General features: G+C 34.2%; 2 protein-coding genes and 1 pseudogene across 2 annotated transcripts; all 3 read right to left on the minus strand.

Moving 5' to 3' along the window:
* Nucleotides 1-4,259: 4,259 nt before the first annotated feature.
* Nucleotides 4,260-4,847, minus strand: LOC146934122 (RING-H2 finger protein ATL72-like). The gene has a single exon (XM_085707880.1). It carries the CDS (start codon nt 4,845-4,847, stop codon nt 4,260-4,262), a length of 588 nt encoding a protein of 195 aa, XP_085564006.1.
* A 5,218-nt stretch (nt 4,848-10,065) lies between these two features.
* Nucleotides 10,066-13,356, minus strand: TET10 (tetraspanin10). The gene is made up of 11 exons (XM_085705988.1): nt 13,061-13,356; nt 12,269-12,381; nt 12,112-12,166; nt 11,848-11,903; nt 11,602-11,649; nt 11,481-11,529; nt 11,316-11,399; nt 11,150-11,217; nt 10,878-11,003; nt 10,539-10,614; nt 10,066-10,358 (listed from the first exon to the last, which is right to left on the minus strand). Exons 1-11 carry the CDS (start codon nt 13,112-13,114, stop codon nt 10,293-10,295), a joined length of 795 nt encoding a protein of 264 aa, XP_085562114.1. The 5' UTR covers nt 13,115-13,356; the 3' UTR covers nt 10,066-10,292.
* A 6,452-nt stretch (nt 13,357-19,808) lies between these two features.
* Nucleotides 19,809-22,844, minus strand: LOC146934124 (uncharacterized; annotated as a pseudogene).
* Between the last annotated feature and the right edge of the window lie 2,384 nt (nt 22,845-25,228).

The raw sequence follows: 25,228 nt of genomic DNA on the forward strand, positions 1-25,228 counted from the left end.
TGGTTGAAACAACAAGTTGCAAAAGTAACCTCTGTTGCGTAGATTTGATTCAATTGGAATTACAAAAGATGTAGTATGGAATTGTTCATGCGAGCTGTTTTAGTCGGCCAAAAGGAAGGCACAGCTTGGCCGGATAATTACATACCTGCGATGGTAAATATGCGGTAATTATTAAGTTTTTCCATGTGGATAATGAGGATGTCAAAAGACACCCATTATCTGACCGGACTTCTTAAGTTTTATCCATGTGGATAATGAGGATGTCAAAAGGCACCCATTATCTGACAGGACTTATTACCATATTTGATCATTGCATTGAGATTACCGTTTGCAGTTAATTCTTAGCAGTCAAAAGATTGTGTTTTAATGGTGCTTTGGTATCTTGTTTTTGGTCTTTTAATTTACAACTTGTGATGTTAAATATGTGGTAATTTTTTAATTTTCCATGTGGGTAATGAGGATGTCAAAAGGCACCCATTATCTGACAGGACTTATTACCAATATTTGAACATCGCATTGAGAGTACCGCTTGCAATTAATTCTTAGCAATCCAAAGATTGTGTTTTAATGGTGCGCTTGGTATCTTGTTAAGGTCTTTTATTTACAAATAAAGAAGCACGTTTCTTTAATATTTTACTGACATGTGTGATGATGCTGTGTTAGTGTAAACTTATTTAAATATTTAAGAGTTTACATTCACATATATTATGATAAACATATGACAATTATAATTGATATTATTGTTTAAAGACTTGATATTAATGGTGCACTAGGTATTTTGGTGAGTACTTTTGCTACTCTTGTTCTCTTTAAGCTAATATAGTTTAATGTATTTGTTAATTTAAGTTAAATTTTTTAAATCTTAAAAGTTCTAACTTTTAGGAATTAAAGAATAATATTAACATTATCCTTGGATCTAGACCTTAGATAAGGGTGGTGAAACTCACATTCTCTCACAAATTCAGTATCTAATGTGAGAATCAAGTTTGACAAGTGAGTATACACCAACTCTCAAATAGGTCATATGTGATCATAAAGCTGAGATATCATATAGATTAGAGGTGTTATTTAAGATGACAAAATTTTTGTCATATTTTCTTTGCTTAAACTAAGGTGCTTTTAAAGCAATATAGAGAAAGACAAGCTCTCATTGGAGAGTGGGTATTTCATGAAGATTATTAGGCAAAGAAAATGTAAGAAGCACATTATGTAAATATTTAATCTTGCTAAGACACTATAATTTCGACTATCTATGACTTGTTCGAAAATTCAGTAATTTCGACTATCATATGACTTGTTCGAGAATTCGGTATTTAGTATTCTCTTTGCACAATTAAGTTTATAACTATTTCAGTTAGAAATGATCATTTAAATGATCAATTCATAAAGTGTGCAAATAAGGAAAAGTTGAAGCAAGAGAAAATAAAATAGTGCTCATTCAGAAAATACCTCAAAAAGATAAGGGCAAATAAAGAAAAGTAGTCTTGATTGACTTATGTCCAATGATGTTGAAAGATATATCAATTTAGAATGGACAAAGTCGATAAAGATTGCTTTATTCATTTTTTGAACCAATTTTAGATTGTCATTACTAGCTTTTTTGTATTTAAAAGACAATTTGGTGAATCATCATTTGCTGATTTTTTTTCTTTTTCTCTTTGAATAAGTCATGATATTTTGAGTTCTAATTTCAAATGATGATTCAATGTGTCTTTTAAGTTCAATTATTAGAGTCAATTCAGTTATGACTTGTGACATTCTATATTGTTTAAGGTTTTGAATATTATAAGTTTTTCGTCCCACAAATTAAGAATTTTTTTTTTTTTTTGAGACATAAATTGTTAAACTTTCTTGAGGATATTGAGTTTGGGGGAGAGATATGGTTTTAGAACAAAACTGAATGAGGAAGAATTAGTTCTAAACTAATTCATATAGTTACTATTATTATAGTATATTTGGATTCTCATGAGGACATTATTGTTCTTCCTCTCAATCAAGTTAAGAAATTATTTCATATAGATCAAACTCAACACCCTCAAGAACTAGGGATTCTAGTGTCATTAAGAATTGACTGAAAAGAGAAATTCTATTTAGTATATTTGAAAGACTCTATTAAGACAGTCATGATACTAGTTTGCTTATTATAATTATGGAGCTGCATAAGATGGATTTAAATATAGTGTTTCTTAATGGTGACATTAATGATAGAATATGGTGCAGCCGAATAAAACTTTTGTGTCAATTGATACAGAGTAAATGATTTGCAAAGTCATGATCCACTTATAAGCTAAGAAATTTGTCTCTTTAGTGTTACCACAAATTCTCATAAAGTAATTGTCTCATTTGGTTTTGAGATAACATTATGGAGAATTGTGGTCTTATTAAGCTCAGTGGGAGTAAATTTATAGTTCAAGTTTAATGTGTCAATTATATTTTGTTTAGTCAACATTGATATATTAGTTATGTGAAACCAAGAATATCTCTAATGAAAGCTTAGCGATGAAAGATCTTGGGGACACTTCTTTTGTATTAAGTTTTAGATACTTAGAGATTATTCTCAAAGTATCCTTCAGATGTCACAAAAGGTTTATATCAATAAAGTTGAAAATAAATTGACATAATAAATTATAGGTGACAATCACTGAGAGAGACTTTCAATCTCAAATATTGCCCATTAGAAAATTTATAAACTCAGAAAATTAAGTACTTTCCTACGCTTTGTCTATAGGATTTTTATGTATGATCTTATTTATATGCATTTGGAAATAGCATATATAATCAGATTGTTTGGCAGATACTTGAGCAATTCAAAGTTCGAATTGTTGAAAAACAACCTTAAGGATTATTAAAGAGAACAAGAGAGCTTATGCTCACATCAGAGATCTGACAATTTGGAGATCATTTATGTGTCAGACTTTGGCTTTTGGATGTAAGTAGATAATACACATCCTAATTCAAGAAATGACTGTAAGTATTTATGTCACTTGGTTGCATATTGTTAAAGGTATTGAAAGACCACTCAAGTTATATAATGACATAATTCAGTCTTATAGTTATTCAACAACCTTTATAAAGTTTATTGCCTTATAGATTATTGTTGTTGAATGATAGAACATGCATGTAGAGACAAAATTTATGCTAGCTATACCACTAATCAAAGACATGACACCTAAGGTCTTTTCATATGGTTGTTGTCATTAAGGATGTCTTGGATTAGTGGGAGTCTCCTTTATTTTATGTTCTATACTTTTGTTTTGGTATTGATACAGACTTTATGCTATGATTTTCTGCAGAAGTAAAGTTCATGAGGTTATGTTTATTATAACCATTACTGTATCATTTTGTGCAAATATTAAATTTGCAAACTTCAGTTTGATCTCACTAAAGTTTTCAGTTGGATCAGTTGGAAATAGGCATGATTTAGAGATCACATTACATGAAATTTCCATGCCACTCATCCATATCAATCTATGTCATCAAGTGCATTGATATGGTGGTCGTCGGGGTTCCGTTACGTTATATGTCAGTGACGACAGCCGCAGTGGTCCCATTATTAATGTATGAGGTGGACCAGATTGTAAGGTTGAAATCTAAAGATAAATAGCATTCGGATGCGCGCCTAAAGAATTCTGATATAATTATTAAGATATGTAGCCCAAGTGGGAGATTGTTGGAATATTTTATTATTTATTATATTCCAATAATATTATGTGGGCAAATATCGTAACAATAATTATATTAGCTATTTATCATTTGTGGGCCTTAGTTGATTAGTGATCAAATTAAGTAATAAGGCTATTAGATTTCTAATTGGATAATTAAATAATATTTAATTAGTTGATATGGACTCCATGAGTGGATGTCTGGATGGCCCATTAACGGAATAATGGGAAACCCTAATGGCCATCCAATATAAAAGAGGCTATGGTCCCCAATATACCGTACGCGGCAATACTCTCTCTTCTCCCCATCTGAAGAGAACTTGAGGCATAAAGGTACCGGTTGAGGAAGAACCAAATTAGCCGCCGCTAACCGTGTTGACGTTGATGTTTGGTTTCAGATCACCTCCTCTCTTTATCGTTGTTGTCGAGAGGGCTGCCATCAAAGCTTCATCTCCAGGTATTCATAATACCCTAATTCTTAATATCCTTGATAAATCAAACATGTCGTAGATCCGATCATAATCATGTTCAATGTCTTGTTTGCTTCCGCTATTGATTCATAATTGTTGAACATGTTTTATGAAATCTATTTTTCTATTAAAACCTAAATTTCCAACAGTTATATCCATTAAAGCGATCCTCGTCGTCGTTTTGGAAAGGCAGATGGTCGTGATGGACCGACGGGCCTATTTTGCCTGCCATTATAGGTCTTAGAGCACAACGAAGACATGAGCGACATAGAGGACAGCTAGGTTGTTTAGAGAGCCAAGGGTCAATGCACACGACATGGAAACTGTGGGAACAAAGAGGAAGCGTGCGAATATGATCACTCTCTTCAAATTCATCCAAACAAACAGTGCAGTCACAATGTGATTCCTCTCCTTTAGATTTATCGTAGATGTCTTTAGGAATGGCGTTTATAACAGACTTTTCTAAGCCCTCAATGTGTGTGCATGTGACTCTCCTCACTCTTGTTGTTGATTGGGACTCCACATCGTTGTTGGGAGTGAGGAACCTCCGACCTTGAAACCAACGGCGGATGGCAGGTCTTAAGTTGTGAGTGACGAATCGAGAATAAGTTACTATAAAGAAAACGCCGACAGCCAGCATTACTACTAGTATTGCTATCACAGGTAGAATGGCGTTCACAAATATTGTAAATAACTGAGGAGTTGTGATGGCCATGCTTTGGAATATTGAAAAATGGCAATGGCAATGGCAGTACGTACTCGTAGCAATGGTTACTATGTGCTGTAGTTTTTTGTTTTTGTTCTGTTTGGGGTGATAGCTAGGATACAAAATATACGGTTTCTTTTTTTAGCTTTGTAATTAATTTCATATTAAATACATATGATTCAAGTTTCCAAAATTAAGAGTCTTAACTTTCTTTCCTTTTTTGTGTTTTTTTTTTCTTTCCCTCTTTGCCTCGTTTCACCAAAAAACAGAGAGAGGAACGTGGGTTATATATCCAAAACTATTGAAAACATTGTGACCAAATTTCCAAATTGATATGGTTAAATAATGTATCAATTTAAATAAAACTAATCACTTTAGCAATTTTTTTTATGTTTCTTTTAGTAAAGATGATGAGACATTGCTTGATACTAATTAAATATGAGCAAAACTCATACTCGGAAAATAATTTTAAATTTTAATAGATGTTTCAACCCTAAATTTAGTGGAAGAATAAAATGCAAAAAAGGGAAAATGTGTCAACCATTTGTTTAACTTTTTTTTACTCTCCGGTTTTTAGCAAAAGATGATCTTAGTAATCTCAAGTTCGACTGGAAGATGACGTGGCAAAAAATTGTTTTTATTAGTTTGATAAAAAAAATTATGAAAATTTAATAGTTTGATTTGATTTCCCAATAAATGAGATATGTATCTACAATGCACTGGATTACAATTACAAAATTAAAATCTTCCTTCTTTTCTTTTTTTCCAAAATATTTTGATGCAAAATATATACAAGATATCATTCACGACGTATTTAAATAATATGCAAGAATTTTTCTTTTTAAAAAAATATACAAGAATTTTTTAAATTGACCTCACATTACGGTGATAAAATTGCATCCAAAAGCAACAATGGATTGATTTAAAAGGTAAAAATTAAAATTGGGTCTCTTAAGAACACCCACAATGCAACATTGCATTTGAGTGTTTAATGCCTCTATCATTAAATTTCAAAATTGATATGGTTAAATAATCAATTTAAATAAAACTAGCCACTCGTTTTATAATTTATACTTAACGAACACCTAATCTTTCCAACTCATCACATCAAAAAAATTATTAAATGGTCACAACAATAACTCTATCATTAATTTGTCAAAAAAAAAACTATTATCATTAAATTTGTCAAAAAAAAACACTATCATTAAATTTTAACATTATTCTATCCATTTAATCATAATTATCTGATTTTTAAAATATTAAATTAATTCTCCCTAAAACACATTAAATTAATTCAATTGAAAAATATAAATACATGTGCTATTTTTTTTTTCATTTTATTAATAATGAAAAAAATACGTTTTTCCCTATAATCAAGCAACCTGCACTATATGATTGTTTCATTTTTTCTCTGCTGAAGGATGCACTATATTGTTGAAAATGAAAATTCAACGTTGGTCAAATAAATAAACACTTACAAGTTACATCAATTCTTTTATTTATTTTGTAATGTTAAAATAATATAACAAAGCTTCACCAAAAAAATAAAATAACAAACAATTGAAGGGATAAAATTCTCTCAAAAAAATTGAAGGGAAAAAACTATTTTTACAATTAATTGGGCATGCAGGACCCACAAATAATAAGAGAAAGAGGGTGCGTATAAATACCTATCTCTATAAGCGATGGGTGTCTATTAAATACTAGGATTAATTATCTGATCTCGTAATAGAGATGTATGTTTTTACCCTAAAAAAATGGAGATGTATGTTTAGTAGGATTTTAAATAGGGAAAGAATCTTCAACATTAGATGGTTTTGATTTTTGTTTTTTAATGGCAAATATATATATATATATATATAAAGGAGCAACTGTACAGGATACACCGAAAGAGACGCTCCAAAAGACTCCAAGGATCAGCCCCCAGCTCGACAAGAGAGCCCAGAGACACCACCCAAGGGCACCACCACCAAACAAACACACCAAAAATAAATAAAAACTGGGGCTACACCAACGGCAAGCGGGACAACACAAACAGCCCAAGACACTCCCTCAAAAAAAACAGCCCAAGACACCAGAAGCCAAAGACAAAGAGCAACGAAAAAGCCCAGGAAGCCGACCAGGCAGGAAGGAGACATAGAGCCCCCACCCAACCCCCGAAGCGCACCTAGGACAACCACCACCACAAAAACCCTACCGATGCAAGCGACAGTAAAAATTTCATATCATTGTGTAAGCAACTGTAAAAATTTCATATCAATATCATGGTAATCTAAAAAAACAATTGCATTTCAAATGATTTAATACAAGAATATTTTATTACTTGAATTAACTACCTTAATTTTACGAATAATTTTGAGGAAGAAATTCAATTGCATTAAATTTGAACACGGATTTAGTCCATAATTCAATTTGTATAATGGTATTTATCCTAGTGGCTAGAGCTCACACATATAAATGTAGAGAAGTGGGGTGTCCGGGGTTTGAACCCCCGACCCCTGCATATAAAATGCAATATCCCCACCAACTGAGCTAAACTCACGGGGATAAATTATATTTCAACTAATACAAGAATATTTTATTACCTCTCAAAAAAGATTAATTACATAGTGTGTTTCAATTAAATAATCTTGGTGGGGGTGGGGGGTGGTTGGACCATAATTGATTATTACGATATCAACAATTTCATAGCCTTTATAAATATTTTCCTTCCCCTAAAATTTTTTTTATTCAACTTAGTAAATCAAAGATTAACGTAATTTTTTTTTTGTCAAGTTGATTAATGGCTAAAAATCTATCTGAATAAGTGGGTGTCCGGAGTTCAAACATCAATCTTACATATATAATCTAATATCTTTACCAACTAAATTAAGTTTATGGAGACATGACTGACATAATCTATAACATACTTCATACTTATTTATTTTTTTTACTTGTACTTAATATATTAAATCATGCATATAACCCATAGCTATAATTTTGAAATTAATAGAGAATAAATGCAAATATTTTTAGAATTAGAGATATTATTTGGATATTTATACATTAAAATCATTAGCAATGGAACATTTATTCCATTTAGAAAGAGAAAGACAAAAGAATTGAAAAAATTATAAAATTATTAGTAGTGGATGAGATTGATTTAGTGGTAGAACCCACTATCTATTTTTGTGTTTACATCTCTATAAATTGCATTATCCATTTATTTTGTTTAGAGAGGATCAGAACCCCTTAACGATGGGTTAATATCTTCTGGATACTTCCATCTAGGGGCGGATCCACCTTATGGTCATGCGGGGCTATGCCCCACATGGATTTTTTTAAAAATTAGAAATTTTTTATTTAGCGACCGAATTTTCAGTCGCTAAGCAATGAAAATGGGTCGCTAACACGTTTAGCAACAGAACTGTGGCGGGATATTCAATCGCTGAGTAAAAATCGGTCTCTAAATCACTAAGCAACAGAATTAGCGACCGAAATTTCAGTCGCTAAGGTATAAAATATTAAAAATCGGTCTTCTTTTCGGTTGCTACATATTTAGCCACACTTGAAATGCATTCCTAGATCCGTCCCTGCTTCCATTTGAAGAGAGATAGACTCTTAGAATAAAATAACGATATAAAATATTCATATTAGCATAATTATAAGTCAGAATACTACTATGATTTAGTTCATACCAATTTTGTAGTTTTTGGTAAGATTACAGCACAACAAAGAATTTATACATAAGTACATTAGTTAGGTGAAGCAAAGCGGGGTGAAGTTGAACAAGTCTAGAGAGTTCCTGGAAGAAAAGCTAGAGCACCTATGTTGAACGATGGGTGAGCAACACTTCGCCTAGCAAAATATGGCACTTTAGTGACCATTCAAGACCAACTGGTTTTTCCCTCCAAGTGAAGAATGATCAATTTGATGGGCAAACATATTTTGTCCAACAAACCTGCACTTTATGTACTTCTATAAATAAGGTTGTAATGAGTTTTTTAGAGAGAACTTAGATATTCTAGTATCATGATGATAATATAATATTTTTTTGTCTCGATTTTAGTTTGTTTTTGGATTTCAAATTTAATTGATATAAGTTTAAAATAAAATTATACATATAGATTAATTGTATTCTTTCTACAAACGTGTTTAGGAAATTAATATAACTTTTTTTTTAAGTTGCATGTTATCAGTATTGCCTTTGGATACAAATTATATTGCTCCAATGGTGTTTTTTTTTTTTTGGTAATTGAGTGAGTGTATGATTTTTGTCGTATAATTATTGTTGAAAAGTTGGAAGTTCTGGAAAATCGTGGCGCGATTTGGAGATTTTGGTTCGCAAAAAGTCGTGGCGCGATTGTCAGAAATTGTGACACGATCCATGAAATCGTGGCGCGATTTGCGTGGGTCTTGAAAATATATAAAGCTCCATTCTTCAATTTTTTGTGTAACTTTCAAGAAAGAGAATTTTGGGAACCAAACGAGGGAACTTTTAGGGTAAAATGGCTAAGAGTTTAGTGTCTTTGGGTGAGATTCTTGGGTTGGGAAACAATTGTAAACACAAGTGAAATCATTGAGTCTCTTGGTTACTAGAGAAAAGATTTAGGAAAATGGTAGAAATTAGGTTTGTTCTTGAAATGTTTGTTGAAGTTAATTTCTTCTAACCTCTTGTGTATCTCTTTGTAAAGAATTCATTGATAGTGAATAAGACTGATCTCTCTCCTCCAAACTTAGGTTATTATTGGGTCGAACTGGGTAAACAATTTTGGTGTGTTCGTTTATCTTCTCTCTTTGTTTGTGCTTTCCACTTGGTTACTATATTAGATCTAGGCCTATCATTGTTGTTAGGTCTATCACTGTTGTTATTTCTTGAAGCTACTTTGATATTAGTTACTTCCTTTTGCTCCATACATCTAAGTTTACTGGGGTGAATTGAATCCAAATTCACAACAATTAATTTAATTTTTGAGTATTGCCATTTACGACCAAAATCATACGTTTAGTGTTATGCTCTTTTGGTCAGTATTGCCATCGGATACAAATCATGCTATGCTATTTTACTCAACAAATTTGGTTGCAACATTTAGTGTTCGACACACCTTAAATAGGACTATCTCATGTGCAGAACCTATGAGAAACCAAAATAGTTATAAAAAGCTATAGTAATAATTATGTTATAGAACAAACAGGCATTAATTTCCTGTTTGTATAGATTGTCAAAAAAGAAATCATGTCATCAGAGTTTGGTAATTCTAAATTTTCTCTGCTAATGAAATCAATAGTATCATTGAAGATATTAACCATTCAAGTAAGATCTGGTGCTCATGAAAAATAGACAAATCCTCACACCGAGGGATCCTAAAACTAACATGAATTCCACAAGTTCATCCCTAGCTGAAGACATTGATCTATGTTTTTTCCTCTTCAACAAATTTCAAAAGCAGTTCATGAATCCATATAGGTTCCCCTTCAACTCTTAGATTGGCTCCTAGCAGCATTTCGTCTGGCGCAGCATCCCACGAAGTATATAATAGACTGGTGTTGCACAAAATAAAAGTCAGTGGAATAATACAAAGCTGAAGAGAGTATTGAAGAAATGATTAAGACTATAAAACTATTTATCATATATGGCTACGAGGTAGTTAAATCTCAGTTATTTATAGAATAAGACATCACGAGTTATTACCATATTACAAAGAGGCAACAATGTCTTACCAAAACAGCAAACAAAACAACATTGAATATTGCAACAACTCTCCACTCAATTTTCATGTACTGTGCCACGCCAGCCCTAGAACCAACATTGAGAATAACACAATGATAGTGAGATAATGTACTCATCTAGAAAAATATAAACGGAACATGGACAATCAGGAATAGAGATCCTCTCCATCAGTTAAAAGAAATGAAAGACTACATTACCATGTTTTTGGGTGATAAATGTCGCTAATTCTAGAAATGTGTTTTATACACTCAAATACATAGTAATGGATGAACCGTCTATTTCATTTCAGAAATGGGGAGGATCGATAACCAGCAACAAGGCATGCTTACTTGCAAGAATCACAATCATAGCATTTGACGGCTCGAGAATTTTTGTACCGCTTGCAGTCATGGTTAGGGCTAACTGGTTGAAAGGTCAAGTCGTAGTAGGATGCATTTACAGCAGGATATCCACATCTAAGTTAAATAAATTCCCAGGATATAAGAATATCAGAGACATGTATTGAGTTTCTTATCTGAAAAATAAACTATATTCTAAATTGAAATAAACTTGAGCGGTTATTATAAATAAGGAAATTCTTCGGAAAGAAAGGAGAACCTACTCAGAAGGCGGTCGGCAACAGCCAGCCTCAATTGGGGTCAATTTAGCTAATTTATATAGTTTCGGAGTCTGCATAACACCAAGATTGGAAAAAAGGGGTGAATAACAGCTGTGAGTGTAGAAAATAACAGTGAATTCAATTTTCTGGAGTAGTATAGATAACGCACCTTATATCTTTTGGACAGGTTATTGCAGTCTTCAGTTTTGACTAGACAAGCCCTCAATCGCTTCCAATTATGAGAATTGTTTAACTAAAACAAGAAAAAACCAAGGAAATGAATGTTGCAGTGTCGCTGTGCACCATCATTTCTTTATGTTGACAAGAGTCTTACCTCTTTGAGAAACCAAGAGCTATAATCTTGAAGTTGATACTCCTTGTACCTAAGCATATAAGTATACTGTCATTTATCGAACCAAACTATGTTATCAAGAATGAAATAATTGACTCCTTACCTCAAGCCAGTGACACTATGACCTGATCCATTATTAGTCACAATGAATCTGAAAAAATGGTACAAAATTACATAAGAATCAAAACAAGTAACCAAAATCAAAGAAAATAAGTCAACTTTAAAGGACGACCAAAACAACAGATAAAACTCCATTTATGAATTCATGGCAGAGGCAATAACTAAAAGCAATTACAAGAAATGATAATGTAGAAAGCGGCAATAACTGTCAACAAACTTGCACACTTACACCAATACCGTGAAGACCAGGATTCCCACCAAGATGAAGAACAACATGATCAGATACTGCAAGTGCAATGTCAAGGACGATTCCCTTAATCCAAAATTTCTTTAGTAGAGTGTTTGGTTTTATGGTTACGAAAATTGATTTTAATTTGCAATTGTTAACATAAAAGTGAGTAGAACCATAAAATTGAGTATAAAAACCACGTTTGGAGGCAAAATCATAGAACCAATTCTAAAGGAAAAATCAACCAGAAACTCCCAAGGATACGGCCCATAACAGTATGGAGCTTCTTTTCATGGCACCTAAAAAACCAACAATGGATCTGTATGTACAAAACAAAAACATGTTAGAAGACGATCGAGTAAGAGAAAAGATTCAAAAGAAAAGAAGGCACTAAAATCATAAAGAAAGTGAAAAAACTGACATTAAGAAAATAACAGCTCCAGTGCTTAGCACAGGTATAGTGAGAGACTTTCTGCAGGCATCAGGACGAGTGCTCATCCACACCCCAAATATTATCACAACTATGGCCAAAACCTGCACAATGAGAATATTATCAACATGTCTGATTTACTATAACATATGATATGTCTAATATAACATCGACGCAAACGGTTACATTTAATCACTTTTTTAAAATTAGAGTGAAGACACAATTTGGTTTCTCACAATTTTCTCTCGGTCCAATACAGTCTCCAACAAAAAATAATAATCATACTAGTCTGTGACATTTTTATATCAATTAGTCCATCTGTTATAGTAAATTAGGGACTAATTTGTTCTCCGTAAAAAATTGCCATGAACTAATGTGGTGAAAAATTGTGAGAGACCAAATTGAGCATTTACTCTTAAAATTATTATCGGTGTCTACGCGTGGTGTGGGTGTTGTCTCTTGTCTTAGTGGTAAGCACGACATCAACAAAAAATGCTGGAGAGTTCAATTGATTAGTACCCAAAATAAAAACTTGCTAGAAATAAAAAGGGTTAACAGAATGAACAGCAAGTACAAAACACAAAGTGGGTATGCAAAAAGAACAGCAAGTACAAACACAATAAAAGCAATGGAAAATGGAACAAACCCAAATGATTTTTTTTACCGGTTTTGAAAATTTTCAGGCATTTGAACAAGTGTAAGAGAAATGCAACCCAAAATTAACAGTAAATCATACAGAACATTCACAGTAGAAACAAAGGAAAGAAGAAGAAAATTACTTACCATTGTGAGAAAGTTGATCCATCTAGTAACAAAGGTGCTAGTACCCATCCCCATTTTTTCAGAAGAGGGAAAGGGAAAATTATGAGCTAAGCTAGAATGTGTTTATTTTATTATTCAAATGATTGTTTTTTGTTTGTTTCTAAAACAAGTAATGGAAATTAAAAAAGAGAAAGGAAGAAGAAGAAAGAGGTTTGATATTATGATATGAATGAATGAATATTTATGATGATGGTGACGCACACGGTGTGTTTAATGTAGTAACTTTGTAAGCCAAAGAAAGAAAACCCAGGGAAGCACTTGGGTGACATAATGTCACCGTGACATTAAATCTGGGCCACACAACACATATTGCCACACAACATCTGGGCCACACAACACATACAACACATTTGGGTCACACAACACAACACCTTTGTGTGGCCCAGATTTAATGTCACGGTGACATTATGTCACCCAAGTATTTTCCGAAAACCCAACACCCTACGACACAGCATCCTATGCACACCCAAGCCAAAGAGACAGTAACATAACCGTGACAAGTAACACCAACATCCAAAAAGCTGTCTTTTGTACGTGAAAATTGCTGTTGACACATTAGAGAAGGCTGGGACACACATGTAAAATACGTTTTTGCCCCCTTGGCAGTTAACTGCCGAGGAATTTAAAATCCGGCTGCAGTTAACTGCCGAGGAAATCCTCGGTAGTTAACTGCCGAGGATCTTCTGCTACAAGTCTGGCAGAAGCTCTCTCATCTCCATTATTCATCACATCTTCAAATTTTTTTTCTCAAATCTCTCTCACAAATCTCTCTAAAAAATCCAACCAAATTTATTCAACAAAATCACAAGTAAGTAATTATAATGCTATTAACTTAAATTTTAGTTGTTATAAATGTTTTTATTTTTTAGTTTTTGAGTAGATTTATTTTATTTTAGTTTTTGAGTAGATTTACATAGTATAATTCATTTTTAGAGTAAAATGTTTGTATGATGTTTATGTTATAGTTTAAAGTTTATTGGTTATATTTTAATTTGGTGTTTTAAATTAATTTTTATTTTAGTTTTTAATTAGATTTACATGTTATAAATCATTTTTAGATTAGATGTTAGTTGATTAATTTTGTTAAAATGTTTGCATGATGATTATGTTATAATTTAAAAATTTTAGGGTTATTTTTTAATTTGGTGTTTTATATTTTTTATTTTATTTTAGTAAGACTATATGATTTATTTTAAGAGTAAATATAATTTGAATAATTTTGCTATATTTTACGTTAATTTTTTTTTAGACAATTACATTTTAGGGTTATTTTTATGATTTTTAGAGTCTATGTATAATTTGCACATTAAGTGTTTGATGAAATGTTTGAATGAGTTTTTCATTGATTATTTTAAATTTCTATGTGCGTAGATTTGAAACAATGGCCGGATGGATCGACGTTCATGCAACATTCAACGGAGGAGAACCTCAAAGGTTGAAGGTTCGGTGCCTTGATGTAACGTTAAGAGATCTCAAGGATCAACTGAATGAATTCAACCAAGGAGTCAACCCAAGAGACACAAGAAGGGTGCAAAATGTTCGGTATAAACGTCCAAAGCTCGACGAGGGGAGCGTATCATTCACTTGGGTGGAGTTAAAGAACGACGAAAACGTGACGAGTATGTTTTGGGAGCACACCAAGTTCTAGTGGATCGATATGCGGGTGACGTTGCTGAGATCAATTGAAGATATCATCAACAACTTGATTCCGCGAGAAGATCGTCATTAGTTAGGGTAAGGTGCATTCAAACTACAACAATTGTCTTACCTCTGAAATGGGATGATTCAAACTTGCCAAACGGCTAGGACTCAAGCATTTCGCCTCGCGTTCATGTTTTTCCTTTGAAAAGGTTAAATTCTTGTTAGACTGATTTAGATGATGGTATTAAGTGTCAAGGAATGGACCTCATTTCGTTGGCACTTGAATACCATCATCTAAATCAAATCTGACAAAAATTTATTCTTTTCAAAGGAAAGCATGAACGCGAGGCGAAATGCTTGAGTCCTGTTGTTTGGCAAGTTTGAATTTACCCCATTTCAGAGGTAAGACAGTTGTTGTAGTTGGAATGCACATTCCAACTGCAACAATTGTCTTCCTTTGGATGGGGTCATTCAAACTAGTTAAATGGCAGGACACCGGCATTCGTCCGGGAGTGTTTTTGTTCCATTCTAAGTGTTAATTTCTTGTTGGCTTCGTTTAAATGATGGTATCGAAGTGTCAAGGTCTGGACCTCATTCCGTTGGCACTTAGATACTATCATTTTAAACCAATACCAACAAGAATTTAACATTTGGAATGGAACAAAAGCACTTCTGGACGAATGCTGGAGTCCTGCTGTTTAGCTAGTTTGAATTAAACCCATTCAAAGGTAAGATAATTGTTGTAGTTGGAAGGTACATTTCCGAATGTAATGTAATGATAGTTTATGTAATGTAACGAAACATCTATCGCAATATTTATTCGAATTCATGCTATCGCAATATTTATTGAAATTCACACTATCGCAATATTTATTCGAATTCACGCTATCGCAATATTTATTGGAATTCACTCTATCGCAATATTTCAAATAACATAAAATAATTCCTAAATAATTCCTAACATTTTCTAACACAATTCTATTCTAAACAAAATAAAACAAAACATTCCCTCAAAAAAAAATAATAAAACAAAACCTCGGCACTTAAGTACCGAGGAAAACCTCGGCAGTTAACTACCGCCGGTTTCATTATTTCCTCGGCAGTTAACTGCCGAGTCGTCCTGAAGCCAGAAAATGACAGAACCTGTTGAAGGCAGAACCTGTTACATGTGTTTTAGCACATTGTAAACACATTGTTTGAATGCCAAACCATAAAACCTAATCAAAGAAAATTAGCAACATAATTGAAATTGAAAATATAATACGGAAACGAACAATTGTCATAAAAAAATGTCATCGAAACAAAGTAACAACAAATGTACTGAAAGTACTAACAAAACGGCCAATTGTCATGAAAATAAACACCAAGTCCTAAAAATATATCCTAAACATAAAATACTAGCAGTCCTAATCCTACTGCTGGTCCTGGTCCTGCTGATGCTGCTGCTGCCTCCTCCTCGGTCTCTGGGCTCTCCTCCTGGTAATGATCGGCGCGATCTGCTGCCTAACATCCTGCAAGGCCGCATACAGCTCCTGAGGGGTCATGCTCGTCACCTCCTGACCCAAAAACTGATCAGCATGGGCAACAGCGCCGCTAACCATGTCATAGGTGTCAGGGGAGCTTCTCGCCTCGTACCGCTCCCACTGCTCTGCAACGATATGCTCCTCGTTTGGAGGCCTCGGAACATCTCCCGGGAGAAGTGGCAAAATCTGAGGGTGAGACACAACCGTGTACCATCGTACATAGCCCTCTGCCATACGCCATGGTTGCTCTCCTGCCTGCTCACCCCAATCAGCCGCCTTAAGCGTGCGAGGGCGGAAACCGACTGGACGTATTCGTACTGCCTCAATACCCTCTCCGGGAGGTGACGGTACACCCTAATATCGCCGCACATGATCCAGCCAGAATACCAGAATACCTCCTCGAAAGGCTGGTACTCCCTGTGCCCTTCGTATGGCCTCCAGCATACGTCATCAAAAGTAATCCGATCAAGTGCCATCCGATACGTGGCCCCCTCTCCATGACCCTTCTGAAGAGTCCACCTCGCCGCAACCGGTAAATTTTCAATGTAGTCCGGGTTTGGATCAACAGTGTAAAACTTAGGGAAGTGCGACAAAAACCATGCCTGCACAAACCATACAAATCACAGTTATAAATAAATTAAAGTTAACTAAAAAAATAAAATTTCAATTTCACAAAATAATAATAGTAATAATAGTTAAGAAACAAAATAAATATAACAAAATATAACAAAATATAACAAAATAATAATAGTTAACAAACAAAATAAAATTTAAATTTAATTTTTCTTACAGTGAGCAGTGTCACGCTTCCCCCAAGCTGTCTGTCTCCGGGCAAGCAGGCATGAGCTAACTCATCATAAAGGTATGCAAGTGCCATCCCTCCCCACGAATAAGCACGCATCCCCGCGTAGCCGTCCGCCATAGTCGTCAAATAAATCAACTGGATGCGCTTGTTGCTTCTATCCCCAAACAACAGGCATCCAACCAAGTATAGAAGGTAGCACTTCACACAATAAGTCCTAACCCTCTCCAACTCCTCCAGCTCCTCTGGATCCTGTGTATCCGCCAAAAGGTTGGCTCTACCAAGGTGCGTCGTATAAAACTCCTTCAGCTTTGGATAACTAATGTATCCACCATACTCTGTATTGCAGATTTTCTCTGCCTCCTTCCTCGACGCGCCCAAGTGAGTCATCAGCAGTGTCTCTCCCTCATGTCTCAGCATCTTCTTCTGGTGGCCCAACATCCGCCCTTCAATCGGGACATGCATAAGACATGCGACATCATCCAAAGTCACAGTCATCTCCCCCATAGGCATGTGAAAAGTGTTGGTCTCGGGATGCCACCTCTCGCATAGAGTCATCAGCAAAGCGTGAGGCACAGTGGCGTAGCCCAAGTAGACCAAGTCATGTAAGCCACTCGCCCTAAGCGGATCCCAAAACCATCTCTGATTGGGGTTTGGACGTCCGAGACTCAAAATCTTGGGGCCATGATTAATTGGCTTTACAACACGCTTCTTGCGGCACTGAAAAAATAGAAAAATAAACATAGTTTAAACAATGTAAACATTTAAAACTTAATAAATGCTAAAATAAAAATAAAGAAAACATATAAAGAAAATCACATATTAATAAAAGTTGATATAATAATTAAAAAAAACATAGTAAGAAAACATATAAAAAAAACATATAAATAAAACATATTAATAATAATTAAACAAACACACACATAATTAAACATATTAAACATATAAAATGGAGAAAACATATTAAGAAAACATATAAAGAAAACATTTTAAGAAAACATATTAAATCAAGAAAGAAAAAATAAAGAAAATAATTAAACAAACACACACATAATTAAACATAAAGAAAGAACATTTAAAAAAACAATACTTACGTCATCCTTATTATACCAAAGCGGCAATGCCACATGATTGGCATAAGAGTGAAGCAAAGATATGTCGTGCGGTCCTCCAGGAAAGGGAGCGTCCGTAGGCAACACCTCCGGGGCAGCCGCCATAGCAATGTCATCCTCGTCTGGCTCCCCTGGCATATGCGGCTGCTCTGGCATATACTGCTCGTCGTACCCACCATCAGTCACATCATGGTGATCCTGATAGTTCAGGTACTCCACCTCCTGGGTCGGGTCAACCACCTGCGACTGTTCAGGATGCGCCTGAGAAGCCTCAGATGCCTGAGAAGTCCCTGAACCATCCGCCCTCCGACCTCTTCCCCTCTTTGGGATGTGCCCCCTTTGCCTCTCCTTCCGGTGGCTTTGAGTCATCGCACGCCTACCACCAATCATTTTAGATGGATCAATCGGTGGCTCTTGATTAGACATATCTACACAAAAATTTAACAAATAAACATCATTAAAATCAATACATTTATCTCTAAGTACATAACATTCTAAAACCACATTCTAACCATTGACATCACATTCTAAAACCATTGACATCACATTCTAAAACCACATTCGACTTAAACATAATCTAAACATCATTTCCATCAACTACATTTATCTCTAAGTACATAACTAACTAAAAAATCAATACAATTCTCATTTGGGCATTTTTTCAAACACTTTGTGGGCAAAGTTTCAAACATGTTCAAATTGTGTTAATTTGACATCATTCAAAACCACATTGTACTTAAAACTCATTCAAACAACATTCACAACACCTACATTCAATTATACAGTACATGCAATCATCTAAATATCAATTCCAACATCAACCCTAACCACATGCAAACTACCAATTTTTTTTAAAAAAAAAAACCTACACAAACTAACATTATGATTAAAAATGAGTTAAGATACTTACTTGTGATTAAATGGAGATGATGCACTTGATTTTGCTCAAAAATCGAAATTGAAGGGCACTTGGGGTGGTTTTGGATGTGTTTGAAGACAAAGAATGAAACTGGAAACTGCTTCTGTTCGTTCTGGTTATGTTCAGAAAACCTCGGCAGTTAACTACCGAGGAAATCCTCGGCAGTTAACTGCAGCCGGATTTTAAATTCCTCGGCAGTTAACTACCGAGGGGGCAAAAACGTATTTTACATGTGTGTCCCAGCCTTCTCTAATGTGTCAACAACAATTTTCTTTGTACGTTGATCAAATAGTTTAATGATTAAAACTTTACATTTTCTAAGACCATGTACAATGGGAAATTTTTTTCAATAACCTTCAACACCCACTTTTTCAATTTCCAACACTCCACATCATTTTCTCTCTCTTAATTCAACACCCATTCAATTTTTACCACTCCATTGATAAACATTCAACACCCTACCCCACCACTTTTTATTTCTTATTCTTATTTAATTTTTGTTTTTATAATTACATAAAATTATAATTATCGATTTAAATTAAATTAAAATAATACAATTATTTTTTTTTTAAAACAATATTTATTTAAATAATTTTTTTTCTTAACTTAAAATGCAATACAACAAACTAAGCACGCGACACACAAATAGCTTAAAATGCAAGACAACAAACAAGCACACAAAACACAACTAATTTATTTAGTCTGGTACAAATCATCTTCAATCACGAAACATTCCAAACTTTGTCCATATGTGCTTCACGAGATCTGCTTGCAATTCGTGATGAACATTTGGATCACGCAACTCGGATCTAGCACGCACATGATTTGCAAAGGTGGGTGACACCTCGGTCGAGTATGGTTGCGGTGTACTAGATTCACTTCCCTCAGATTGCTCAAAATCGGTCCAACGATGAGCATATGTATCTCTTTCATCTTCAACAATCATATTATGTAATATGATGCATGACCTCATGATGATACCCAAATCGGCTATGTCCCACAAGCGAGCTGGTTCACGGATGATTTTAAATCGAGCTTGAAGCACTCCAAAAGCACGTTCGATGTCCTTTCGACAGCTCTCCTGTTGTTTTGCAAATAACTTATCGGGTTCACTTTGAGGAAGTCTAATTGATTTGACGAAAGATGGATAAGAAGGGTAGATACCATCAGCTAGATAGTATGTCATATTATAGGGACGTTGATTCACAAAGAAATTCACCCTTGGAGTCTTTCCCTGTTCCACATCATCAAACACCGGTGATCGATCTAGAACGTTGATATCGTTCAACGTTCCTGGACATCCAAAAAAGGCATGCCAGATCCATAGATCATGTGATGCAACTGCTTCAAGAATAACTGTGGCGGTTCCCTTATCCCCCTAGTAAATTGACCTTCCCATGCTTTAGGACAATTTTTCCACTCCCAGTGCATGCAGTCAATACTCCCGATCATCCCTGGGAACCCCCGCATTTCACTAACATGGAGTATTCTTTGAAGGTCATCTTGCGTTGGTGCTCTCAAGTACACATGCTCATACAATCGTATGATTCCTTTACAGAATCTACGTAAGCACTCCAATGCTGTAGTACCTCCTATTTTGATGTATTCATCGACCGCATCTGCTGCCACACCATATGCTAACATTCGCATTGTTGTGGTACATTTTGCTAAGGGTGATATACCTTCTTTGTTGGTGGCATCAACTCGCTGGGTGAAGTAGTTATCACTACTTGAAAGGTCTCCAACGATTCGAAGGAAAAGATGTTTTTGCATCCGAAACCGACGACGAAACATTGCATCGTCATATGTAGGCTCATTGGCAAAGTAGTCGTCAATGAGTCTTTGGTTAGCTGCTGCATGATCTCTATTTAAATATTTTCTTCTACCAGATCCACTACCTGATCCACTACCTTCCTCTAGTTTTTTTCGACGCTGAATAAATCGGTTGACCATATATGTGTCTTCAGCATCACGTTTTTTGAAGTAGGCTTCCATATCAAAACCAAAAGGATCCATTGATAGTGTTTGGAAGTAGATATTGGAAGTAGATATGAATGCAATTTGAGAAAGGAAATAGTTTAAACAATATTCAAGTTGCAAATAGGTTTGGAAGTAGATATGAATGTTATTCAAGTCCCTATATATAAGCAAATAGTTGAAGCACGGGGATTGAATTATTAAAGTGTTGTATGCATAGTAAAGCAATATCATGGGCTGTGAAAAAAGTATGCATAATTAAAGCAATAACATGGATGTAACACTGACAAAATAGTATGCATAATTAAAGTTTTGTATGCATAGTAAAGCAATACCATGGGCTGTGAAATTAAAGTTTGTGAAAAAAGTCACGGGACAAATATTATGCATAATTATTAAAGCAACATTGAAGACTAGACAACACTGACAATTATTTAAAGCAACATTGAGGACTAGACAACACTGACAATTATTTAAAGTAAACATTGGGGACTAGACAACACTGACAATTTTGACCGAATACAAACAAATATTAGTGAAATTAATTTCCGAACAGCTCACGCTCCAAGTTTTCCAACAGAGCTTTTTTCCTGTCATCGAGATGCTCTTTGGAACTTAACATTATGTACATGTCCATTTTCTTCAATTTGTTTTTCTCTTGTTGCACTGCGGTGTACTTTTCCATTTTTTCGGTGTACTCTTTAAAGTGTTCCATCTCTTGCACCTTCATTTCTTTGAATTGAACCCACTCCTGTTCCACCTCCTCCAAGCCAGCGTCCTTGCTTTTCTTTTTTCCTTTTTTTTAGCTGCCTCCCTTCCCATTGGACGAGCACTAGATCCTACAGAGTTCTCGTGAGATCTCTTAGATCCACTACTACCTGAGCCAACATTTCCTCCCACTTGACTACCTCCTACTTGACTGCCATAACGTGGTTGATCACGGAGAGCGCGCCATTCTTCCATTAAAGTAAATTTACCATTCTTCCCACATGCATATATTTCCTGGGCTTTTGCCAACATCATCTTCCGACCAACCGCTTGCTTTCTGACGCTTAGCGGTATCATAAGCACCAACCCATTTATTTATTAATTTGCTCATATAATTAAAGCGGTTTCGGCATGCAATGACATCGCGTGGAGAATCGAATGAGCAATGATCATTACAATACTCAGTAATTTTACCCCAATATGCTTCACTTGTCTGGTTTCTCCCGACAACACTGGATGTTCCATATTTTATCCACCCACTAATTAACACCAAATTTTGTTCAGTGTTCCATGATGGTTGGGGGTTTTTCTTGCTCTTAGGAGTTGTATCCTCTGGAGTGACTTCTTTTGTCATTCCACCACGATTTATTTGTGATGAAAATTCAGGATATTCACCAAGACTCTGAAAATTTTCATTCATCATCGGCATATAACCATTAAATGGGGGTGTTTGAGATGGATATCCCATCATAGATCTAGAATATGGACGAAAGTTGTTTGGAACAGAGGATGGGTGATTGAAATTTGAGGCAAAACCAAAATTAGGCATGTTTTGAGGATTTTGGTTGAGAAATTGATTTGGGTTTTGAGGATATTGGTTGGGAAATTGATTTGGGTTTTGAGGATGTTGGTTGAGAAATTGATTTGGGTGTTGATAATTGTTGGGATTTTGGTAGCTAAATGGGTAATCAGAAGAATTTTGGATGTTGAATTGATTGTTATTGGGATCCATTTCACTAATCAAAGACTAAAACTTTAAAAGAAAGACTAATAATGAGATTAAGAGAGTTGCAAGTCTTTATTTATAGAGAAAAAAAAATCACGAATTTTGGTAAAAAAAAAAATAAATAATTATTTGCAATGAAATAATTGAGTCCAAATTATTAAGAAGATAAAAATCCAAGCAGCCAATTGCAGCAAGCCACGTGTCACAGCTTTTATCCAATTCTCTTTCTCTCTCCGCGTTGCAGAAAGCCCACTCACCCTGTCGGCGCGTGACATGCACGCGCCAGTTTTGGCCAATCTCGCTTCGCCACGTGGCAGTTCGGACATGCATTCAGCTTGTTGAATTTATTCATCCTCTCTTTCCTCCAACTGATATTCAACAAGGGTAGTGCAATGGCTTCAACATATTGAATATGGGATTCAATAACCCATTGTAAGTGGTCTAAGTCGAAAAAATGGGTTGTTGATCAAATAGTTTAATGATTAAAACTTTACATTTTCTAAGTCGAAAAAATGGGTTGTTTGAGGTTCGAATCTCGACCTCTGGATATATTATTTCACAACTCACCCAACAAAGACACCAAAAAGTTGTCTTTAAGGGATAAATATTAAATAAATCTAATAATAATAATACTAGTGATTCAAACTTGTGAGCCTAAACATTGGGTCACAGTCACACATTCCACTTACAACGTTCACTTGTTATTCAAATATTGCGGTTTTACTGTTCTCGATGAGAAAGAAACAAAAGCAAAAAAATAAGGGTTAAATATGTTTTTGGTCTTTATAAAATCGCGACCTTCTAAGTTTAGTCCTTACTTAATTTTAATAGCTTTTTTAATCCCTACAGAAAAAAATTACTTATAATTTTAGTCCCTGCTAAAATAAATTTTGTTTAATTATCCTTAAACTCTTACATTTTTTAACGATTCTTTTTATACAAGTTTAGAACACTATGAAAGGTTCATTTACTAAAATCTATAATTTTTTAACATGAAATAAATTAAATATGAATTTTTTAAAACAACAAAAGTTTAAGATATAAGTAACAAAAATATGGACGTAGAAATCAAATTTTTGCGATATTTTTTTCGAAGGACCTTTTAATAACGTTCTTAACACGCCTGCAAAAAATTGTTGAAAAACTTAAGAGTTTAAGCATAAATTAAACAAATTTGGATTGAGTAAGAACTAATATTGAGTGCAGAAATTTTTTGTAGGGATTAAAAATGCTATTAAAATTAAGTAAGAACTAAACTTACAAGGTCGCAATTTTGTAGGGACCAAAAACATAATTATCCCAAAAAACAAACAAGAAATAAAGAAAACTACTCCCTATAGAGGAAAGATAAGGAAGATGGTGATTGATTCAAAATGTGAATATGATCTACACACTAGATTCTTGTTTGTTTAGCTAACCAATCAATACACATGCATGGACAAAACTCAATTCAGAGTAATTAAATGCCGGATATATAGGCTACAATTGCATAAACCTGTACTTCCTAGGTATCCATCTCAAAATGAATGACTCTTAATTTTTCAATTCAACATTAGTATACTCTAATAAATGCTATTTGCATCATTTTCAAGTCAATATTTTTCATTTTATATATAGGGTCATTCTTCTAACTACTACCTCCGTCCCTAATTATAAGACCATTTTGAGAATTTTTTTTGTCCCTTTTTATAAGACCCCTTTGCTATTTCCAACTACATTAATTATTTCTTTACATACATGTCCCTATTTATTATACATCTTTTTCTTCAATCAGTCATAAATAACATGTTGAAAACATAAACCAACCCTCTCTCTTAAAGGATAAAATTGTAAAAACAATACTACCTCCGTTCCTTTTTAACTGTCACTTTTTAACATTTTACACAAACCAAGATACTTAATAAATGCTGCTTTTTCTTATACAATAATTTATACTTTTACTATAATAGCCTTAATAATTTAATATCTTATTTCATATATTTCTCTCTCCGCAATAAATAACTAAGGGTAATGTTGGTAAAACAACATTTATTGTTGCATTGAACTTTGAAAGTGACAGTTAAATAGGAACAAAAAATTTCTTCAAAAGTGACACTTAAAAAGGAACGGAGGGAGTAGTAATTACAAACATATTTAATACAAATATCCACTATCTTAATTCCCGTTATTTTTTTCAAAAGGGCCCTATAATTAGGGACGGAGGTAGTATATACTCTAATAAATGCTATTTGCATCATTTTCAAGTCAATGTTTTTCATTTTTTTTAAGTCAATATTTTTCATTTTATATATAGGGTCATGCTATCAGGTACTCCCTCCGGTCACTATTATAAGCAAATTTTGACTTTTTAGGTTCATTCAATAAATGATGTATGTGGTCTACAATATAGATCACATATATCATTTATTGAATGAATCTAAAAAGTAAAAATTTGCTTATAA

The sequence above is a fragment of the Medicago sativa genome, chromosome 4 (genome assembly GCF_051527215.1).
Source record: "Medicago sativa cultivar Bolivia chromosome 4, Bolivia_mono, whole genome shotgun sequence".
Lineage (NCBI taxonomy): Eukaryota > Viridiplantae > Streptophyta > Magnoliopsida > Fabales > Fabaceae > Medicago > Medicago sativa.

What these genes read in the sequence shown, in the direction of transcription:
- LOC146934122 (XM_085707880.1), bottom strand. Translation starts at nt 4,847, where the DNA reads ATGGCCATCACAACTCCTCAGTTATTTACAATATTTGTGAACGCCATT.
- TET10 (XM_085705988.1), bottom strand. Translation starts at nt 13,114, where the DNA reads ATGGGGATGGGTACTAGCACCTTTGTTACTAGATGGATCAACTTTCTC. An exon ending in GGATCAACTTTCTCACAATG is followed by an intron (nt 12,382 to 13,060) that starts GTAAGTAATTTT and finishes CTCATTGTGCAG; the next exon opens with GTTTTGGCCATAGTTGTGAT. An exon ending in TATGATTGTGATTCTTGCAA is followed by an intron (nt 10,615 to 10,877) that starts GTAAGCATGCCT and finishes TGTTGGTTCTAG; the next exon opens with GGCTGGCGTGGCACAGTACA.